This window comes from Gracilinanus agilis, chromosome 2 (genome assembly GCF_016433145.1).
Source record: "Gracilinanus agilis isolate LMUSP501 chromosome 2, AgileGrace, whole genome shotgun sequence".
Taxonomy (NCBI): domain Eukaryota; kingdom Metazoa; phylum Chordata; class Mammalia; order Didelphimorphia; family Didelphidae; genus Gracilinanus; species Gracilinanus agilis.
The window spans coordinates 301,816,569-301,835,020 of record NC_058131.1 but is presented as its reverse complement, the minus strand read 5'-3'; the positions used below and the strand labels follow the sequence as shown (position 1 = coordinate 301,835,020).

Genomic DNA, 18,452 nt, shown 5'->3' with positions numbered 1-18,452 from the left:
TATATATCTCAGACATCATCCCTCCCTATCTCCTCCTTCACTCTTGTCTCTACTAAAACAGTGGTCCCAGGGTCAACTGGGTGGCTCAACGGATTGAGAGCCAGGTTTGGAGACAGAATGTCCTGGGTTCAAAACTGGCCTCAGACACTTCCTAGTTGTGTGACCCTGGGCAGTCTCCCATTGCCTAGCCCTTACCACTCTTCCGTCTTGGAACCCATACTCAGTATTGATTCTAAGATAGAAGGTAAAGGTTTAAAAAAAAGTAGTCTTTCTCTATGCCAAGGCAAGCCCCTCTATAATATACCCTTGATCCTACTCTATCCTGTTCTTTCCAACAGATTACCCTTACTATTATTATCCATTCACTCATTCTAATGTTCATCCTCTCCCTATCTACTATCTTCTTCCCTCTGCCTACAAACAAACCCATATCTCCCTCCATCTTTAAAAAACCTTTTCTTGATGTTACCATTTCCACTAGCTATTTTCCCAAATCTCTCATCTCCATTGTAGCTAAATTCTTTGAGAAAATTCTCTGTATTTAGTGCCTCCACTTCTATTTCACTGTCTTTCAAAATCCTCTGAGATGTGGCTCCCAAACTCATCATTCAACCAAAATTGCATTCGCCATCATTATCAATGGTTACTTAATTTCCAAATTTAATGGCATTTTCTCAATCCTCTTCCTTATTCACCCCTCCTACAGCATTTGACAGTATTGCTTTCTCCTCCTAGATAGTCTCTCTTCTCTGACTTTTCATGAAATTTGTCACTGCTGATTTTCATCTATTTCTCTGGCCTCTCCTCAATCTTTTTTGCTATTTCTTCATCAATGTCATACTTACTGTGAGTGTTCCCTAAGACTCTGTGTTAGACTGCCTTCTCTTTCACTCTCCAGTGATTCCCAAAGTGGGCGCCACAGCCCCCTGGTGGGTGCTGCAGCGATCCAGGGGGAGCAGTGATGGCCACAGGTGCATTTGGGGGCAGTGAATAACTGTAAGGGGGCGGTGATAGTATGTGACAGGGGGCGCTAAGTAATATTTTTTCTGGAAAAGGGGCAGTAGGCCAAAAAAGTTTAGGAACCACTGCTCTATACTATCGCCTTTGGTGATCTCCAAGCTCCCTTGAGTTTAATTATCATTTTTATGGAGATGATTCCTAGGTTTGTATTCACTAACCTAGGCTTACTCCTGAATTACAGTCACAAGTCATCAGCTGACTTTTGGATATCTCAGGTTGCATGTATATATGCATCTCAAATGCATCTTGTCTAAAACAGAGCTCATCTTTCCTTCAAAACTCTCCCTTTTTCTTAAACTCTCTGTTACTATCAAAGACACTACCATCCTACTAGTCTCTGATATAATATATATTATTCAATATTTTCCCTGACTACTCACTCTTACTCACCCTACATAACCAATCTATTGACAAATTTGTCATCTCTACTCTCACAGCATCTTTTAAATATGTCCCCTCCTCTCCACTCACACAATCAGTACCCTAGGTTAGAGTTCTTCATCACTTTTCACCTAAATTATTGCATTTAGTCTTTTAACTGGTCTCCCTGCCTCAAATATGTTCCCTCTTAACTCATCCTCCACTTGGTTACCAAAGTGATTTTCCTAAAGTATAAGTCTGACCGTGTCACATACTCTCACCCCTTTTTGCTCCGTAAACAAGAGTGACTCCCTTTTACCTCCAGGATAAAAAATAAAGAGAGAAAGAAAAATGTTGTGAAGGTAGAATATGTGGAGTGAAAAGTTGAGGATGAATCCAAGTTTGTGAGCCTTGGAGGAGCTGAGAGGATAGGATGGTTATACCATAGACCAGTGGTTCCCAAACTTTTTGGCCTACCGCCCCCTTTCCAGAAAAAATATTACTTAGCCCCCTGGAAATTAATTTTTTAAATTTTAATAGCAATTAATAGGAAAGATAAATGCCCCTGTGGCCATCACCACCTCCCCTGGATCACTGCAGCACCCACCATGCGGTGGGGGTGCCCACTTTGGGAATCACTGCCATAGAGAATAATAGCTTAGTTTAGGGGGTAGGGCAAACTATATTGAGTGGAAAGATAATGAGTCCTATTATGGGTATGTTGAGTTTGAGATATGCATGGAACACCTAGTTCAGGAAGTCCCAGAAATATTTGGAGGTGTGAGCTTTCCTCAGCAAAGAAACTAGAAGTAGGAGTATAGATCTGGGAATTATCAGAGTAGAGATGATAACTGAACCAATGGGAGCTGATTAGAGCACCAAATGAGATAATGTAAAGTGTAAAGGGAAAGGAACAGAGCTGCAGAGTTTCACCTTTAACCCAGCTGTGATTTTAAACCCTCCACCCTTTCCACTATACAATACTACCAGGTAGAAATGCTGGCAAATGGATAAAGAAAATCCACTTCTCAGATTTATTTTTCTAATACAAGTCTCTGGTTGCTTACCTCACCAACAGAGATGTGTGTCAGAGTCTTGAATGAAACCAAGTTTTCAAAGGCTACCGTAGAGGTGGCAACTTTCAGCCTGATTGCCGTGCGATAATTTATAGCCCAGGCTAGTGCCCAGAATATTACTTTAGTAAGCTCAGTGATAAAAAGGGCCACACACAAGGCAATGCCAACGAAGATGTTCTTGGAGGTGTTTTCTGTGTACTGGAGGATTTGGTGAATGAGAACCGTCTGCAAAATAGCACAGAGTGATAAAAGCCTTGGGTTACCCAGGGCAGCTGCCTGAGTACCAGACACCAGCCGCAGACTAAACTCATATGGTATTTTCCAACCACAGAAATAGACTTTTCCACATTAGAGGCAGTGAACTGGATATGTGCCAAAGATTAATAGCAAGCCATTAAGCAAGAGTTGGGCTATTGTTGAGTTAAGGTGATATTTCACCAAAAATTAATGAGCTCTCTCCCAATTAGGGTGGGACATCCTCAAAATTGAGATTTGCCATCCATACTTTCAGACTTTCCTTTCAGGACATTTCCCCTCTACTCAGGGATACTCTCTTCCTCCTTCCACTTCTCTGTTACTTTCAAATCCTCTCTCCTCCTTTCTATTTAAACCAGATCTCATTATCTCACTCACTCTGAAGTATAAATGACATATCACAGATCAAAGTAGGATCCCTTCTAGAATTTGCATTTGAACAGGAAGTAAAACCTTAAGCCACGCTATTTTGGTAGAATCCCTAACACAGCAGGGGGAATTGGATTTTTTAAAGAGCAAATGGTCTTCCCAATTTCCCAGTGTCCATAAAATCTTACCATATTGAAGACTGTCTACTCCTCTTGATGTGCCAAGATACAAATATATATGTAGGTATGTATGTTATGTGTATACATACATTATATATTTATATCCACAGTTTCTTTTATTCCTGCCACTAGGAAGTTTCTTCATCTTCTTGGCTTGAGGCATTCAGGGCTGGAGTGTGGAATCCAAGTGATAATTGCTTGTGTAATATCAAAGATCCATAGTTTAAGCCAATATGGAAGGCTCATGGAAAATGTCAGCTCTGACTTACTAGGTAGACCATCCAATTAATTTTAGTAGTCTTTGCTATACTCAATTAGAATTAGCATTTTGAAAATGAGTCTCTGAAGAGCACAAAGATAATGATAATATAACTTAAAATTAACTCAGAAATTAGCTAATGACATTCTTGGCCAGTTTAAATACCTAAATTATGAGTCTGTGGAAGGGCAATCCCCACTCACCGGCCCTATGGCTGCCATGATTATACAAAGGAAGTTGGCTATGATATCCATCAGAACACGAGTTCTCTGAAATCTCCAAACCACTCGTCCCACCGAAGCTTTTTCTGTACCCACCTTTGCTACTTCTTCATCCCAAAGGAATCGAAACCTGTGTTGAAGGGAGGGGGGGAGGAAGGAATGGTATCATATTTCCACTTGTTCTTTTTGTTGTTCATAGTTGTTCATTCATTTAACAAACATTTATTAAACATTTTATATGTACAGAGCACCATGGCAGGTGCCAGGGGAAATACAAAGTTGAAATAAGACATAACTTCTGCCTTTGTGGGACTCATAGTGTAATAGAGAGAAAAGATACCATCAGAGAGTTAGAAAACAATGCTATGTGACGTCTGAAAAGAAGGCTCAGCACTAATGAACAGGTAATATCTGCAAGCATATGCTTCTATAGTAGAAAACTGTCTTATGGGATATAGGAATGACCAAGGTTTTGCCCCTCCCCAGTCCTTTCCTCCAGGGATAAAATGGTATTGGAATGATTAGCCTAGGTACCATCACTTCTGGTCTCAAGGAACAAAAATCAATTTTGTGGATCCACCAGACCCTTTCCTTCTCTTTGTCTTTTTTTGTCTTAACCATAGTTGTTCACTTTAGCATAATATCAATTGTGAAAAGAGGATAGAGAAGACAGGAGAGGAAGTTATAGCAAATGGGAATCACTTTAATATTAATTTATTCCCTGATTATTCCCCCTTACTGTCATGGGAAGTTGACTATGGTTAAGATCCCTAAAACATTTTCTTTCAAATGAAAGATCTATGTTGTCCCAATGGTTGCCATGTAAAACAACTTTCATAATACTTCTAAGTGGTCTTGTTACAGCCCAGTCCAGTACCTAATTTGGGTACTTGTTTTGCTTTGATTCATTTCATTTCAGGACAGTTTTTAAAAGGCAAATCCAGGCTCAATTTAAGGAAAACATCCCTAATAATCAGAACCATCCAAATGTGGAATAGGCTATCTCAGAGCAAAGATTGGGAATGGAGGAAGAGGAAGTGATGTTCTCCTTGTTTTCAAACAAAGGTTCTACTGGGGTGGGGTTTTTTTTAGGTATAAATTGGACTAAGTGGTCTCTGAAGTCCCACTTCTAACCCTGTAATTCTGTGATTCTGAGACATGAGCAATATTTGAGTTGTAGTTGGTATTCTATAGATAAGATAGGATTCAAACAATAGAAAAGTAAAGGGAAAAAGTGATATCCCTGAAAGATCTTGCCCAGACTGTGACAGGCTAATCAGGACCGCCTTCCTAGAAAATAACCTCACACTTAAAGAGGTGCCCAATTGGTATATGCCTTACCAAGAAGCAACTTGGCTACATAGTTCTCAAGCCCAAAAGGACCCAGGTAAGTTCTTTGCCCTAAAAATAGGTAGGGTCTAGTATATGAGTAGTATATACTAAGGCACCAGTTTCTTTAAAAAACTATGTCTTTAAAACTAACACAATTTATATAAAGGGTTGTAAAATGGAGTTCTAAATCTTTTATGCTGCAACTCTGATTGCTGGAGAACAGCTATGCCATTTCCCTAAATTGCTGCACGAAGGGACTTTTGGTGAGTACTTGATTACAGGTGACAAAAGGAGGTAGTTGCAACTGCTCAATCTGTTTGCTATTATTCTCTTCTAGTTTTTTCAAAGACACAAAAGTTGTGAAGTCGCCTACTCAGTAGCATTTCTGAGAAGTAGCATAAGTAGAATGAACTCCCTTGAGTCACAGGATGGCTTCTTCCTGGAAAGTAAAGGGGAAGAACTGATCCTCCTCTTTGGCTCATGTATTTTTAAGCCAGTGGCCTAATATTTCTTAAGTGTCACCACAATCCTCATTTCTATTGTTTTCATTGTTGTCCATTAAAATATGTTAGGTGCCCACGAAAGCTCTGAGATTCATTAGTTGTGTGACTCTCAGCAGGTCTCTAAATCTTCTTTGGCACTGTAATTCAGGAAGCTTCCGTTTTTGAAATCCAACCCCTTCCTTGTGTCATAGACAGTACTTATAATGGGGTCATCCTGACCTAAAAATGACAATTCCTTTAGAAGCCTCCCTCTAGCTCTTAACTCTCCAGGGGAGAAGATTTAGGAGATATGGGGAGAAGAATAGTAAATTCTACCAAGGACAAAGAATACAATCTAGAAATAAGAAGGGCACCCCATACCTCCAGTTCTCTGGCTGTCTTTTGTAGTTAGTTCAATTTTCCTAAATCCATGAATGCCCCTTTGAGGGAATAATCCTAGTTGAGTGAAAGAGCCAAAGCAAATCAGGTCCTTTAGGCTCACTTTCAAGGAAGGCCCCAGAAATAAATTTTAATAAAGCAATAGTACCTCTTTGCATTGGCATCTGATGTATCATAAGGTGACAGCGGAGGCAAGGCATCCATACTCAGAAAGTGTTTGTAGCCTTTGACCATTATAGGTGTAAGCCAGGAAAATGTGGCAAATGAAAACAGCCCTGCATCATCGACTGGATTGGGAGCCAGCCTTGGAGGGAAGAAGACATTTGATATTCCTTGAATTTCAGTATTACTGAATTATGTCTGAATGGGTTTTCATTCTCTTATTTACAATCATCATAACATGTAGAAATTTGTTATTACATGTAGTTAGTAAAATAAATAAACATAGACTCTTACATCTAGCAAAGCTATCATTTTATATTTGGACACTAAGACACAGAGAGATTAAGCCACTTGTCCAAGGTTATCCAGTAAGTAGCAGAGCTGAGATTAAGACTCAAGTGCTACTGCTCTCAATTGCTCTCTGAGTCAGTTTCCTCATCAGTACAATGGAAATAAAATTCCAATACTATATACCACATAGCATTATTGTGATGGTCAATTGAGAGAATGTGCATAAAGTGCTTTATGAAGCCTAAATGTAAAACCTGCAAACCTTTGGAAAAGCCACAGTAAATGGCACCCCTTGTTGTGAAAAACTGAAATAAGGAAAGCAGCTAAATGACTAAGGTTTTGGAGATCATTTGTGCCTGCTAATCACAATGATTATAGATCAAAGCCTAGGTGAACAAGGCCACAGATTTGTCCCTATGGGGATAATTGGCTTCATTCAATTCTATCATTGAGCCTCTCTACTGAACACCTTCTTACTATGTACCCATTTGTGAAGATTAAAGAGGAAGCATGAGATAGTCTCTCTAATTTCAAGGAGTTCACCATCTCACTAGGGAGAAAAGATGTGCATCAAACAATTAGAAGCCAAATGTGGTCAGTATGTAATCAAATCGGTATACATCCCAACCCTGGGTATTACAAATGAGCAATGGTTGCCATGAGGGGACATGACTGGAAGCCTCTGTGGACACCCTTTTCCAGCACTGGCTGCATTTTCACTCATTCCTCTTAGCATACTGGTCAAGGTGAGAGAGTTAGAACACTCTATGCTTCCCATAGGCACTTCCAGGTTCTCCTTTTCTTACAAATACTCAGTTACTTCTCCTGTTTTGAGATCCCTACATTCCACATCTACCACCCAATCAAAATCCTGGTAGCTTTTGAATACAGACTTCCAGGACACTCCTCTTCCTTCCTCAAAATGTTCCGTATTTTCTCTCCTACCCTAATTCTTACTGTCATACTAGTGGACTTAGAATACATATTGTTTCTCCCTCAAATATCTTAACCTCCCAATTCCTTAACCTACCCACTTCTAATAACCACTCCTCCAGCCACACATAGGGATAGTTAGCCAGCCCCTGCATCTTGCTATCATGCACAAATCAACTGCTTCTGTGTTGAACTGTGAAATTCCATTATCTAATAACAGTCTATTGGCTTTTCACCTCTCCTTCTGCCTTCCCATACTAAACCTTCCTCTTTGTCAACACCAGGACCTCTAATCCCTTGACCCCTCAGTTGTCTCTGAGAGAAACCACCCCTACATTAGCCACTCACTTCTCCTTTCCCCATCTTGTCCCCCTTGGTAAACCAATGCCACTCCACAACATCCTCTTCTCTTAAGTCCCTTGACCCTTTATCAAATCACCAATTGTGCCCTGCTAAGTCTCAATCCTGGATCATTCCTAGCATTTGCTACCTTTGCTTCTATACACATTCTGCTGAATGAAGGAGGGGGAAAAAACTGGGTCCGCTACAAATTTGAGTTACATAAACTCAACTAGGCCCCTCACTGCTGCTAAGCATTCTTTCTACATTTCCCTTTATCAACTCCTTATCCTATTCTCCCACTATCCACAGCAGTTCTTCTAAACATTTACTTCATTCGTCTAACTTTCCATTGGTCTTACTTCCCGCACTCTCTCAGCTGAGAATTCTGTCTCATATTTTACTGAAAAAAATTAAAGTCATTTTCCAAGTACTTTTTTTCCCCCTTCTCCTCCTCTCAAATCACTTAGTTGCCTTCTGCCACTATCATCTAATCTACCACTATCTCACATAAAAAAGGCCCTACTCCTTGCCAAAGCAAACCTCTATATGTATAAACAATCCCATTCCAAACTATCTGCTCCAGACTATTTCCCCTTCTATTATCCCCACTCCTTCATTATCTTTAATTTCTTTCTACTGGCTCCTTCCATACTGCCTACAAACATGCCCTTGTCTCTGCCATCTTCATAAGCCCCCAGTCGATCCTTCCTTTCTTCCTATCATTTTACATCCCTTCTTCTGTCCTTTGTGGTAAAACTTCTTGAAAGATCATTTACATTAAGTGCCTCTGCTTTTTCTCCTCTAACTCTTATCTAAACTCTCTACAAGGACTTCCAATACTATCTTACAACCAATTCTCTCCATAGTTACCAGTGGCATTTTAAATCCAATGGCCTTTTTTCAGTCCTCATCATTTTTTATCTCTCTGTGGCCTCTGCCACTATTGATCATACTCTTATCCTTGATATTCTTTTCTTCAAGTTTTCAGAATATCACTACATCTCAGTTTTCCACCCACCAATCTAACCACTCCTTAGTTTATGTTACTGGATCTTTATCCAGATAATAGCCTCTAACCTTGGGTGCTCTATAGGGCTCTGTCCTGTGCCATCTTCTCTTCTTCCTCTATACTATTTCACTTGGTGATTTTATCAGCTCCCATGGATTTAGTTATCATCTCTATATTGACAGTTCTCAAATCTACTTATTTAGCCCTAATCTTTCTTCTAACCTCCAGACTTGTATCTCCAACTACTTTGTAGATATCTTGAACTGGATGTCCAGTAGACATCTTAAACTCAACATGTCCAAAACAGACATTCCAAAATGGAATAATATGCATATTAAATATCTTATTATCATTCCCCCTAAACTCTCTTCCCTTCCAAACTCCTCTATTACTGTCAAGGGCACCATCATCCTCTTCCTCACTCAGGCTCACAACCTGTGGGTCATCCACCATTCTTCACTCTCTCTCATCCACCCCACCCCCAATCCAATCTGTGGCCATGGTCCATTGACTTCACCTTTGTAACATCTCCTGAATATGCTTCCTTCTCTTCTCTGACATTGTTACCACTCTGATGCAGGCCCTTATCTCCTTGTGCCTGGATTACTGCGATAGTTTACTAGTGGATCTTTCTTCCTCAAGGCTCACCCCAGTGCAATCCATTCTTTATTCAGTCAAGGAGTCTTTCCTAAAGTACAGCTCTGATCATGTCACCCTGCACCCCATTGTACACATACTCAGCATACTCCAGTGACTTTCTATCACCTCCAGGATCAAATAAAAAATTCTTTTTTTGCCATTCAAAACCTTTCATAACCTACCTCTAAATCTCATCTTTTCAGTCTTCTTGTACTTTATACTCTGCCCCTCCACACCCAAAGGACTCCTTTCTGTTCTACAAACAAGAAGACACTCCACCTCTGGATTTCAGACATTTTCTCTGGCTATCTTCCATGCCTAGAATGCTCTCCCTTTCCATCTCTACCCACTGGCTTCTCTGGCTTCCTTTAAATTTCAACTAAAATCTCACCTACAGGAAACCTTTCCCAAGTTCTTTTAATTCTTTCCTATTTATCATGAAGATAGCTTGTTTGTTTATAATACTTTTCATGTTATCTCCCCCCATTAGATAGTGAACTCCTTGAGAGCAAGGATTGTCTTTTGTTTTTCCTTGAATCCCCAGAGTTCAACCCAGCCCCTGGTACATAGGAATTTAATAAATGCTTATTGGCTCTCTGAGTATGTCAATGATTCTCTCTAAAGCTGAATTTCTATTAAAAATTCATACCATTCTGGTAGTGGATTCAGAATGCTATAATCACCCAGGTTATTATTCTTCACACTATTAGAATTCCCCTTAAGTTATGGACAGAGATAGGATTCAAGAGTCCTGGGTTTGATGCTAATTAGGAGGGCTAGGGACCAGTAGGATTTAGGAATGAGGTCATAGGTTCAAATCTGGTCCTAGACACTTCCTAATGGTGTGACCTTGGGCAAGTCATTTGACCCTCATTGCCTAGCCATTAGCACTCTTCTGCTTTGGAGCCAATACACAGTCTTGATGAAAGATATGCTTTTTTGTTATTGGGGGTGGGGTTGTTTTGTTTTGTTTTAATAAAACTCTTACTGTGTATTGGTTCTAAGGCATAAGAGTGATAAAGGCTAAGCAATGGGGGTCAAGTGACTTGCCCAGGGTCACACAGCTAGGAAGTATCTGAGACCAGATTTGAACCTAGGACCTCACATCTCTAGGCCTGGCTCTCAATCCACCAAGCTACCCAGCTGCCCCCATTTTGTTTTTGTTTTTTAAAAAGAAGGGCAAATCATTTAACCATCATAACCTTAATCTATCAATAGACTTCCATAAATGTATTTTTTATGTGCAAAAGTGGGACAATAATACTTGCCCTACTTACCTCACAATTGTGAGGAAAGTAAATGTCCTTTGGATCCTTTAGAAATCTTAAAATACTGTGGAAATATTATTATGCTACAGGTAGAAAAAGGAGACCCTGAGAAAAAAAGATCTCAGAAAATGATTCCCAGCTTCATCTTCTAGTCACCTGCTTTTTTCAAGAGGCAGCTAAGTGGTACAATGGATAGAGCTCTGGGCGAGAGTCAGAAAGACCTGATTTTGGGGTCAGCTGGGGTAGCTCAGTGGATTGAGAGCCAGGCCTAGAGACGGGAGGTCCTAGGTTCAAATCCGGCCTCAGACACTTCCCAGCTGTGTGACCCTGGGCAAGTCACTTGATCCCCATTGCCCACCCTTACCACTCTTTCACCTATGAGCCAATACACAGAAGTTAAGGGTTTAAAAAAAAAAAAAAGAAAGACCTGATTTCAGATCATCTCGGACACTGTCTAATTGTGGGACACTGGCAAGTCATTTAACCTCTGTCTGCCAGTTTCCTCAACTGTATAATAGGGATAATAATAGCCTGATTTTTGTGAGGTTTCAAATGAGATAATATTTGTAAATTGCTTAGCATAGGACCTGACACATAGTAGGCACTTAATAAATGCTAGTTCTCTTCCTCTTTCCTCCCATGGGTCTCTTTAAAAAGAGGGAAGGGAGGGGAAATGGTATTGCTCAACTGTACATGTACACACCCACTCATTGTTAGTGTCACATCCTTCCCAAGGCAAGAAACTCCAACTGCCTTGACTGGGGGTGCTGTTTCTCAAAGTAGCAAACAGGGAACACTCCCTGCCTAATCCCCAGGTTCCAAAGACAGTTGCAGGAAGAACCTGAAGAGGCTTTCTGATTCATATCATCAGCTTGTACAAATACTAGATTATATAGTGGAAGGAACTTGTAGAAAGAACCTTCCTACTGAGCTGTAGGCAATGGGCTTACCTCGCACGGGGCCGTAAAGGGATCATCGTTCTTAAACTGGAATCATATCTTTCCGCAAAGGATCTATGCCTCCTTCTGTCGAAGTCAGAGATTAGGTAGGGGCCTTCGCCAACCATGGTGAGTGTTGCTGGGTGCTCTGGGTTCTTAACCTCAGCAAAGCCTTGGAATAAAAACAGACATACAAGTTCGGGAGATGTTCTCTCAACACTACATAATTAGAACTATCAGGAAAAGGGATTGCTTTCTTGCAAAATATTCCCAAAGTAGTTTCCAATGACCCCAGAGTCTGACAATGCATTCCATATACCAGGCTTCTTTGATGATCCATAGAAGCCGCCCATTCCAGGTACCCTTCAAGGTTAAAATTATCTCCCTATTCCCGGATCTTTATTAGAAGAAAAAACATCCCCTTCTCCTTTTACGATCGCCAACCTCAAGTCTTTACGTATTGTCCTCATTCATTCAAAACGTTTAGTAAGTATGTGCTGTATAGAAAGCATGGACTGAGTGCTGGAAGATATAAAGAACTTAGCTTTATTCAGGGATCGACTTTCCTAAAATGGTGCCTCACACTCCAGAGCTTCCCATTACTGTCCTCCATTATTGAGGGTAATTTTGTATTGAATACATTCTTTTCATTCTATGACTTTTTTTTAAATTTGCTTTTTAAGAAGGGTAAAGCAATGAGAATACAAAGTTTAAAAGCCCGGTTTCTGTCTTTTTCTCACTGACTTGGGCAAGAAGTCCCTTCCCTTTCCTAGACTTATATCTCTTCCTCAGTAAAATCAAGGTTTGGACCAGATGGCATCTAAGGTTCTTTCTACTTCCAATAATCTACAAATCAATCTAGTTGCTATTAAGGCATATTGAAGGCTTTGGCCTCTAGAATGCCACATGTGGAGGTCCATGCCTACCTGACCAGCATCCAAATAACACTATTTCAATAGGAAATTGGCACTGGGAGGTAATTTCCTTGAGCTCTCTGTGGGGAATGCATAGTTATGATTACCTAAGATAGCTTGGAAGCATTGCAGCTGGAGCTACACTATGCTAAATTTGGCAGCCCCAAGGGGGGAAAATGGGACTTTAAAATCAGGAAGTCTGCTTTGGCTAACATTTCTATCCCGTCTGTCATGCTATCCTATGCCAACAGTGAGAAACTGCCTGGAGTTGGAAATATGCTTATTGACAGCTAGCTGAGTAAAGAAGGGGATGGCAAATGAAAGTCAGCCAGCTCATGGGACCTGTTGTGGTCACTTTTGCTGCAGAGCCAGCAGGACTCTAGACACAATGGGACTTTTTTCACCCCGGAAGGCAAAGAACCCTAAACCTGCAACAGATTCTTAAAAGGTCCTTGATTTTCCCTCTTCTTCCAGACAGGATTAACCAAAACCAAATCTGAACAGTTCAGATAGGGCAAAAAGAGACTATTGCTGTACAGAAGCAGTTGTTCAATCTTTCCTGGTGAAGCACTAAGTAATTTCTTCCTTGTAACCCACCAAACTCTCTTGCTTCATTCAATATAGATGCCATCTCTTGAGTATTTAATATTCATATATTAAGAATCCCACATTTGAGATTTGGTGTGCCATCACCCTTCAGTCTTCCCTTCTCTAGGCTGGTTATTATTCTTTAGAACAAGGAAAGTCAGTCTGGTCTGCTTTTATTACATCCCACCCACTGTTTTTTGTTTTGTTTTGTTTTTAACTTCTTCCTCTGAAAGACTGACTGGTCTCAGAACCTAAGAGGAGCTTTCTTAGAATTATGGGATTTATGACTAGAAGGTACCTTGGAGATCATCTAATCCAGCTCCTTTATAATTCAAATAAGAAATCAAGACTCATAAAGGTCAAGCATCTAACCCAAAGTCATACAGGAATCAGTCCTAGGGCTCAAACTCAGGTCCTCTCATTCCAAATTCAATGCCAATTTCTACTATATTCTACATTACATGAAATCCTACCATAGATAAAATGGTATACAAACCTTAAATTCACTATTATCATTATTTTCTAACCAAAGGATCCCTCCTTTTAATCTTAATATCTTCCAAACATGTCTACAGCTCACAAAGAACCATGCAACCAGTTGGAGTGATGGCCCTGGCAAGCTTAGATTGGGCTCATTGGCATCAGGTCTTTTCCCAAGCACAAAAAGTCTGACTCAGAGAAGGGAAATAGTGTAGCTCAGATGAAGTAGCATGTAACAAGTCAAAGTGACAGAGTCTAGGGTTAGCATTTAACTTTCTAAAGGAGTCTCAGTGCTCTTGGAAGAGAAGTAAGAGTAGAAAGTTCTTGTGGCAATCACCATGATCAAAGATGATGAGAAAGCAACTCTACCATAATCCATGACCAAGAATAAAGGTAAAGAGAATTTTTACCTGGGTAGAAAATCTAAATATCACAATCGTGAGGCTGTAATGAAAGGAGGAGGAGATGGTCTGTAATGAGAGTTCCAGGTTCTGTCTGCCTCAGTTGCCTTTGCCTCTTTTTCTCCTTGATTCTCTATGGTCACCATCCACAGCTTCCCACCTCCTACTTCCACCTCTACCTGGCCCCTTTCTCTCCAACTGCCCCATTCAACTGCCGTTCCCTCCACTCCTACCAGGGAACTCTCAGGAGCCAACATTCCCTTCTCTCTTCATTAAAGGGGCATCACTTCCTCCATGCACCAAAGGCTGCATGCAGTCAGCTGCAGCTACTCAGTCTCCCAGATGCTCTATCCTGCTACCCAGATAATTGACTTTATTTTTGTATGTCACCTGACATTTTGCTAAATACTTTCATATGTATGATTTCACTTGTTCCCTCACCTATGATTAGGTTAAAGCAGTTGGTATTTTCCCCATTTTAAGTGAAGAAAGTATGGCCTGGAACAACTGAGTTACTCACCCCAGGACGACATAGCTAGTTTTATAGCAAAACTGGGGGTAGAACCTAGGGCTCCTGTGAGCTAATACAATGTGCTTTCTGCCTTAGCTATCTCCCATTTTCCATATTTTGATCCTGCTAAATTAGAATCCAGCTAGCAAAAGAACACAATTTCATTCTTTAAGAGCTCCCATTTGAGGACTTATAATAATTTAGATGCAATGAGTGTAATTTTAGTTAAATAAATGGTTTGTCTGGCACTTGAGCCAGATAATTTTTTGCATATAAAGAACTTCTCCATTTCTGATACATCATCTTCATTGGTATATGGAGTTCTCTCACTGGGAGTCTCCTACATCAATGAAATCTCGGGTCTGGGGCCAAATCTCAGGTCTGTAAATTCTGTGCAAGTCTGACAAATTTTTGTATCTCCAAAAGCACTTGTCAAAGGCCATTATACATAGTTAATGTTCAATAAAAAGCTATTGAATGACTACGTATAATGTAAGCTTATTATAAAGATTTCAAAGCTGAAGGCCTATAAATATAGGATCTTTTCCTTCTTTCCCTCCTGAAGCCAATGCACAGAAATTTGTGAGCTTTGACAATCTTTTTTTGACCTCAAGAAATCTACCCAGATTTTTTTCTTCCCACTCTTTTCCAGGTCACTTTCTCCCCCTGCTGTTTGCTTTTAGCATTTATACCAGGAGTTCTTACTGAGTGATATAATATACCTAGTTGGCTGTAACCGAAGAAGTCCATAATCTCCCCTCTCCACACCCAAAAAGGATGTGAAAACACTGGAGTCAAGAGATGAGAGAAAATAGTTAAAGTATAGTATTGGGAAACAGTTGTAGAACTTGTTTATTTTTTTTAACTGGAACAGAAAGGTGGTATGTGTTACTTTCTTCAGATATGTCTAATGCTTAATATCCTTTTTTGTCTTCATTCATCCCTCAATGAATGAAAATCAGTGCTATCATTAATATTTTACATTTGTTATTATGTAAACACATATAAAAGTGCTTTATGTTTTTCAAATTGTTATTCATATCTATTGCACTTAGCTCACTTAAGTCTCATAGCAACCTAAAAAGGGAGGTGGGGAGCAATTATCCTTTCCATTTAAAAAATGCTGTAAAACAGGGAGGGTTAAGTGACAACTTCACACAGAACTAGTTTATGGTAGAGGAAAATCTGGAACCTAGGCCTCCTGACCTCTGATGCAGTAATTTTCTACTCCACCACATTGTCTACTAAAATGATACAAATACATGTACAAAAAAGTTCTTGAGGGTCAGCTAGGTGGCACAGCGAATAAGTGACAGGTCTGAAGTTGGGAGAATTTTGGTTCAAATATGGCCTTAGACATTTCCTAGCTATGTGACCTTGGGTAAGTCACTTAACCCCCTTTTGCTTAATCTTTGCCATTCTGTCTTAAATATGCTACTAAGATAGAAATTAAGAGTTTAAAAAAAATAATAATAATCCGTGCCCATAGGTGATGGGATACAAACTACAGAGAGACTCCATTAAATAGTAACTGGCGTTTATAAAAAGATTTAAAGCTTGCACAACACTATACTTGTTAAATCATTTGATCTTCACAACAACTGTGTGAAGTAGGTGCTATTGTTATTATCCCCAGTTGTATAGCTGAGGTAACTGAGGCACAGAGGAATTATAGTGGGAGAGCTGATTAGGGAAAACCTGGGCCAGAAGGGACACCTTCTTCGTGAATGGCAAGGCTCCAGTAATTAGCTGAAAATTTTTAAAAAAAGTGTATTGTTTAGTGCAAGTTGAATTATTAGGTCTGGGGATGCAGGAGAAGGTAGAATACTGCTTCCCAGAGGAGATGGAGTTTGGGATACTTATATCCTCCTGACAACAGGGCCTTTGTGACTAGAGATGGGATGATGGTGGGGTGATGAAATGATGTTTTGGGGACTCTGGGACCCAAGATGGGTCATGTGTTTATGTCCTATCCCTCAAAGTCAAAATGGGGTGAACATGTCCAATTTAGGGGATGGTTCGATATCCAAGCTCAAAACAGAAGCTTATCAGAAGCAAGCTAGGAGGTGCCTATCTGTGCTCATCAAGAACAAGGGCACAGGATAGAGAGGATATTCCTCTCAGCTCAAAGTCATCTTCTCTCAGCACTGAATGCAAGGGAAAGTGAATTCTTTATGTATTCTCTGACCTGAGACATCTTTGGGGTTTGGGAGTGTCTAGGGGAAGCCCATGTCCCCATATCAGGGTTACATTATACACATCTTTATGATTGTACATGTCTTTCCCCCACAATTTTAGCCACAGTTTCATCATTGAATCTCTCCATCTTCTTCTGGACAAATGTGGTAGTCAGATGTCATTTCTGGGAACCTAGTCTATAATTAATAAACTCTTTTGGCCTGGGTGATTTTCAAGCACAGTATAGATAATTTTCACTTTATGTAAATGGTCAGTTCTGAAGACCTTAATATGAATTTTCCCAGACATGGGAAAGAGAGGGAGAGAGGGAAGGAGGCAGGAGAGGGCTGTGGACATCCCTGTAAAGAGAGACATAGTCCAAGGACAAGGGAGAGCAGTAGGAGGAACCTGCAGGGTCTGGCCAAAAAACATGGAGTCCTGGTCTGAAAAGAGAGGAAGAACAGGGCAGGGAGATATGGAGGGGTGCCGCTTGGGGGCCAGACATGGACAGATAGGAGAGGATAGGTGACACTCAGTATCTGAGCTCCAGAGGGAAGACAGACATGCAGCAGCTGAACACTAGGGCAGATAGAGTGGTAGTCTGTCTGCATTTCTGTTCTGCTTTCACTTGGAGGGTTGTTGGGTTTTTTTTGGTGGGGGGTGTGGGGTGCCTTTTTTGTTGTTGTTGTTGTTGTTGGAGAGGCCATGGAGCCAAGGAGCAGGAGCAGAGAGAGCAGAATACTTACAATAAAGTTAGCATAAATGTTTTTTGGAATGGAGATTTCTTTCAGCATTCTTTACCTAAAGCCAAATCAATATAATATAAATTTAAGTAAAGCAAGAATTGTATGTAGGGGGGCAGCTGGGTAGCTCAGTGGATTGAGAGCCAGGCCTAGAGTTAGGAGGTCCTAGGTTCAAATCCGGCCTCAGACACTTCCCAGCTGTGTGACCCTGGGCAAGTGACTTGACCCCCATTGCCTACCCTTACCACTCTTCCACCTATAAGTCAATACACAGAAGTTAAGGGTTTAAAATTAAAAAAAAAAAAAAAAAAGAATTGTGTGTAGTTTGGAAGGATGCTGATATGTTTTTCTTCTTTGTCCATGGAAGACTTAACAGGAGGAAAAGTTAAAGCTGGAGAGATTTTGATAGTATCTAAGCAGGAAGGAACCCTGAAGGAAAGATAGAAGGTGTTATATATGTTAGGTCTGTTAAACTTCTGCCACCACCTCTAATATTGCCTCCTCTTAAACACAATAGAGACAGTCCAGAATTCTAAGCCCAAGGACAGCAGGAACAGAAGCACCATTAACACCATTATCTCTACTGTCCCTGGCATCCAGGGACTAGCATCCAGGGAATCGATCCTTATGAAAATGCAACTGCTTGTAGTCCCTGACTTCTCTTCAATCACAGCTACTGAAGATTTGGAAAAGACAGTTCTCACCTTTGAAGTCCTTGGCATTGTCAAATAGTTAAACATCAGAAACATAGTTGTTAACAGTAAAAAAAATTAGTAAAGAAAATGTATTACTCTCTGGTTTGCTGCTGCACAGTATGGAACCTTGGGACCTTTTCATCCAAATCATAGAATGTCTCCTCTAGAATGTGAGCTCTTTGAGAGAAGAGACTGTCTTGCTTTTAAAACTCTTTCTATTTCCAGGGCTTAAAATGGTCTTTTGCACAGAGTAAGCACTTTTTTAAATGCTTTTCATTAATTTCCTTCCAAAGGTATGACATTGGGTAAGTACCTTTCCCTTTTGGGACCTTAATTTCATTAAAGAGAGACAGAGACAGAGACAGAGAGAGAGAGAGAGAGAGAGAGAGAGAGAGAGAGAGAGAGAGA

The 18,452-nt window shown here is 40.3% G+C and overlaps 1 protein-coding gene across 2 annotated transcripts in view; it reads right to left on the bottom strand.

Moving 5' to 3' along the window:
- The window catches only part of ABCC12 (ATP binding cassette subfamily C member 12), a 67,059-nt gene extending 55,397 nt beyond the window's left edge, over window positions 1-11,662 (bottom strand). For both annotated transcript variants that reach the window (XM_044661424.1, XM_044661425.1), the window contains exons 1-4: window positions 11,547-11,662; window positions 6,101-6,256; window positions 3,722-3,869; window positions 2,448-2,681 (exon numbers count right to left, since the gene is read on the bottom strand). In XM_044661424.1, coding sequence (XP_044517359.1) covers window positions 2,448-2,681; window positions 3,722-3,869; window positions 6,101-6,256; window positions 11,547-11,662 — 654 coding nt within the window. The remainder of the gene's footprint in view (window positions 1-2,447; window positions 2,682-3,721; window positions 3,870-6,100; window positions 6,257-11,546) is intronic.
- Between the last annotated feature and the right edge of the window lie 6,790 nt (window positions 11,663-18,452).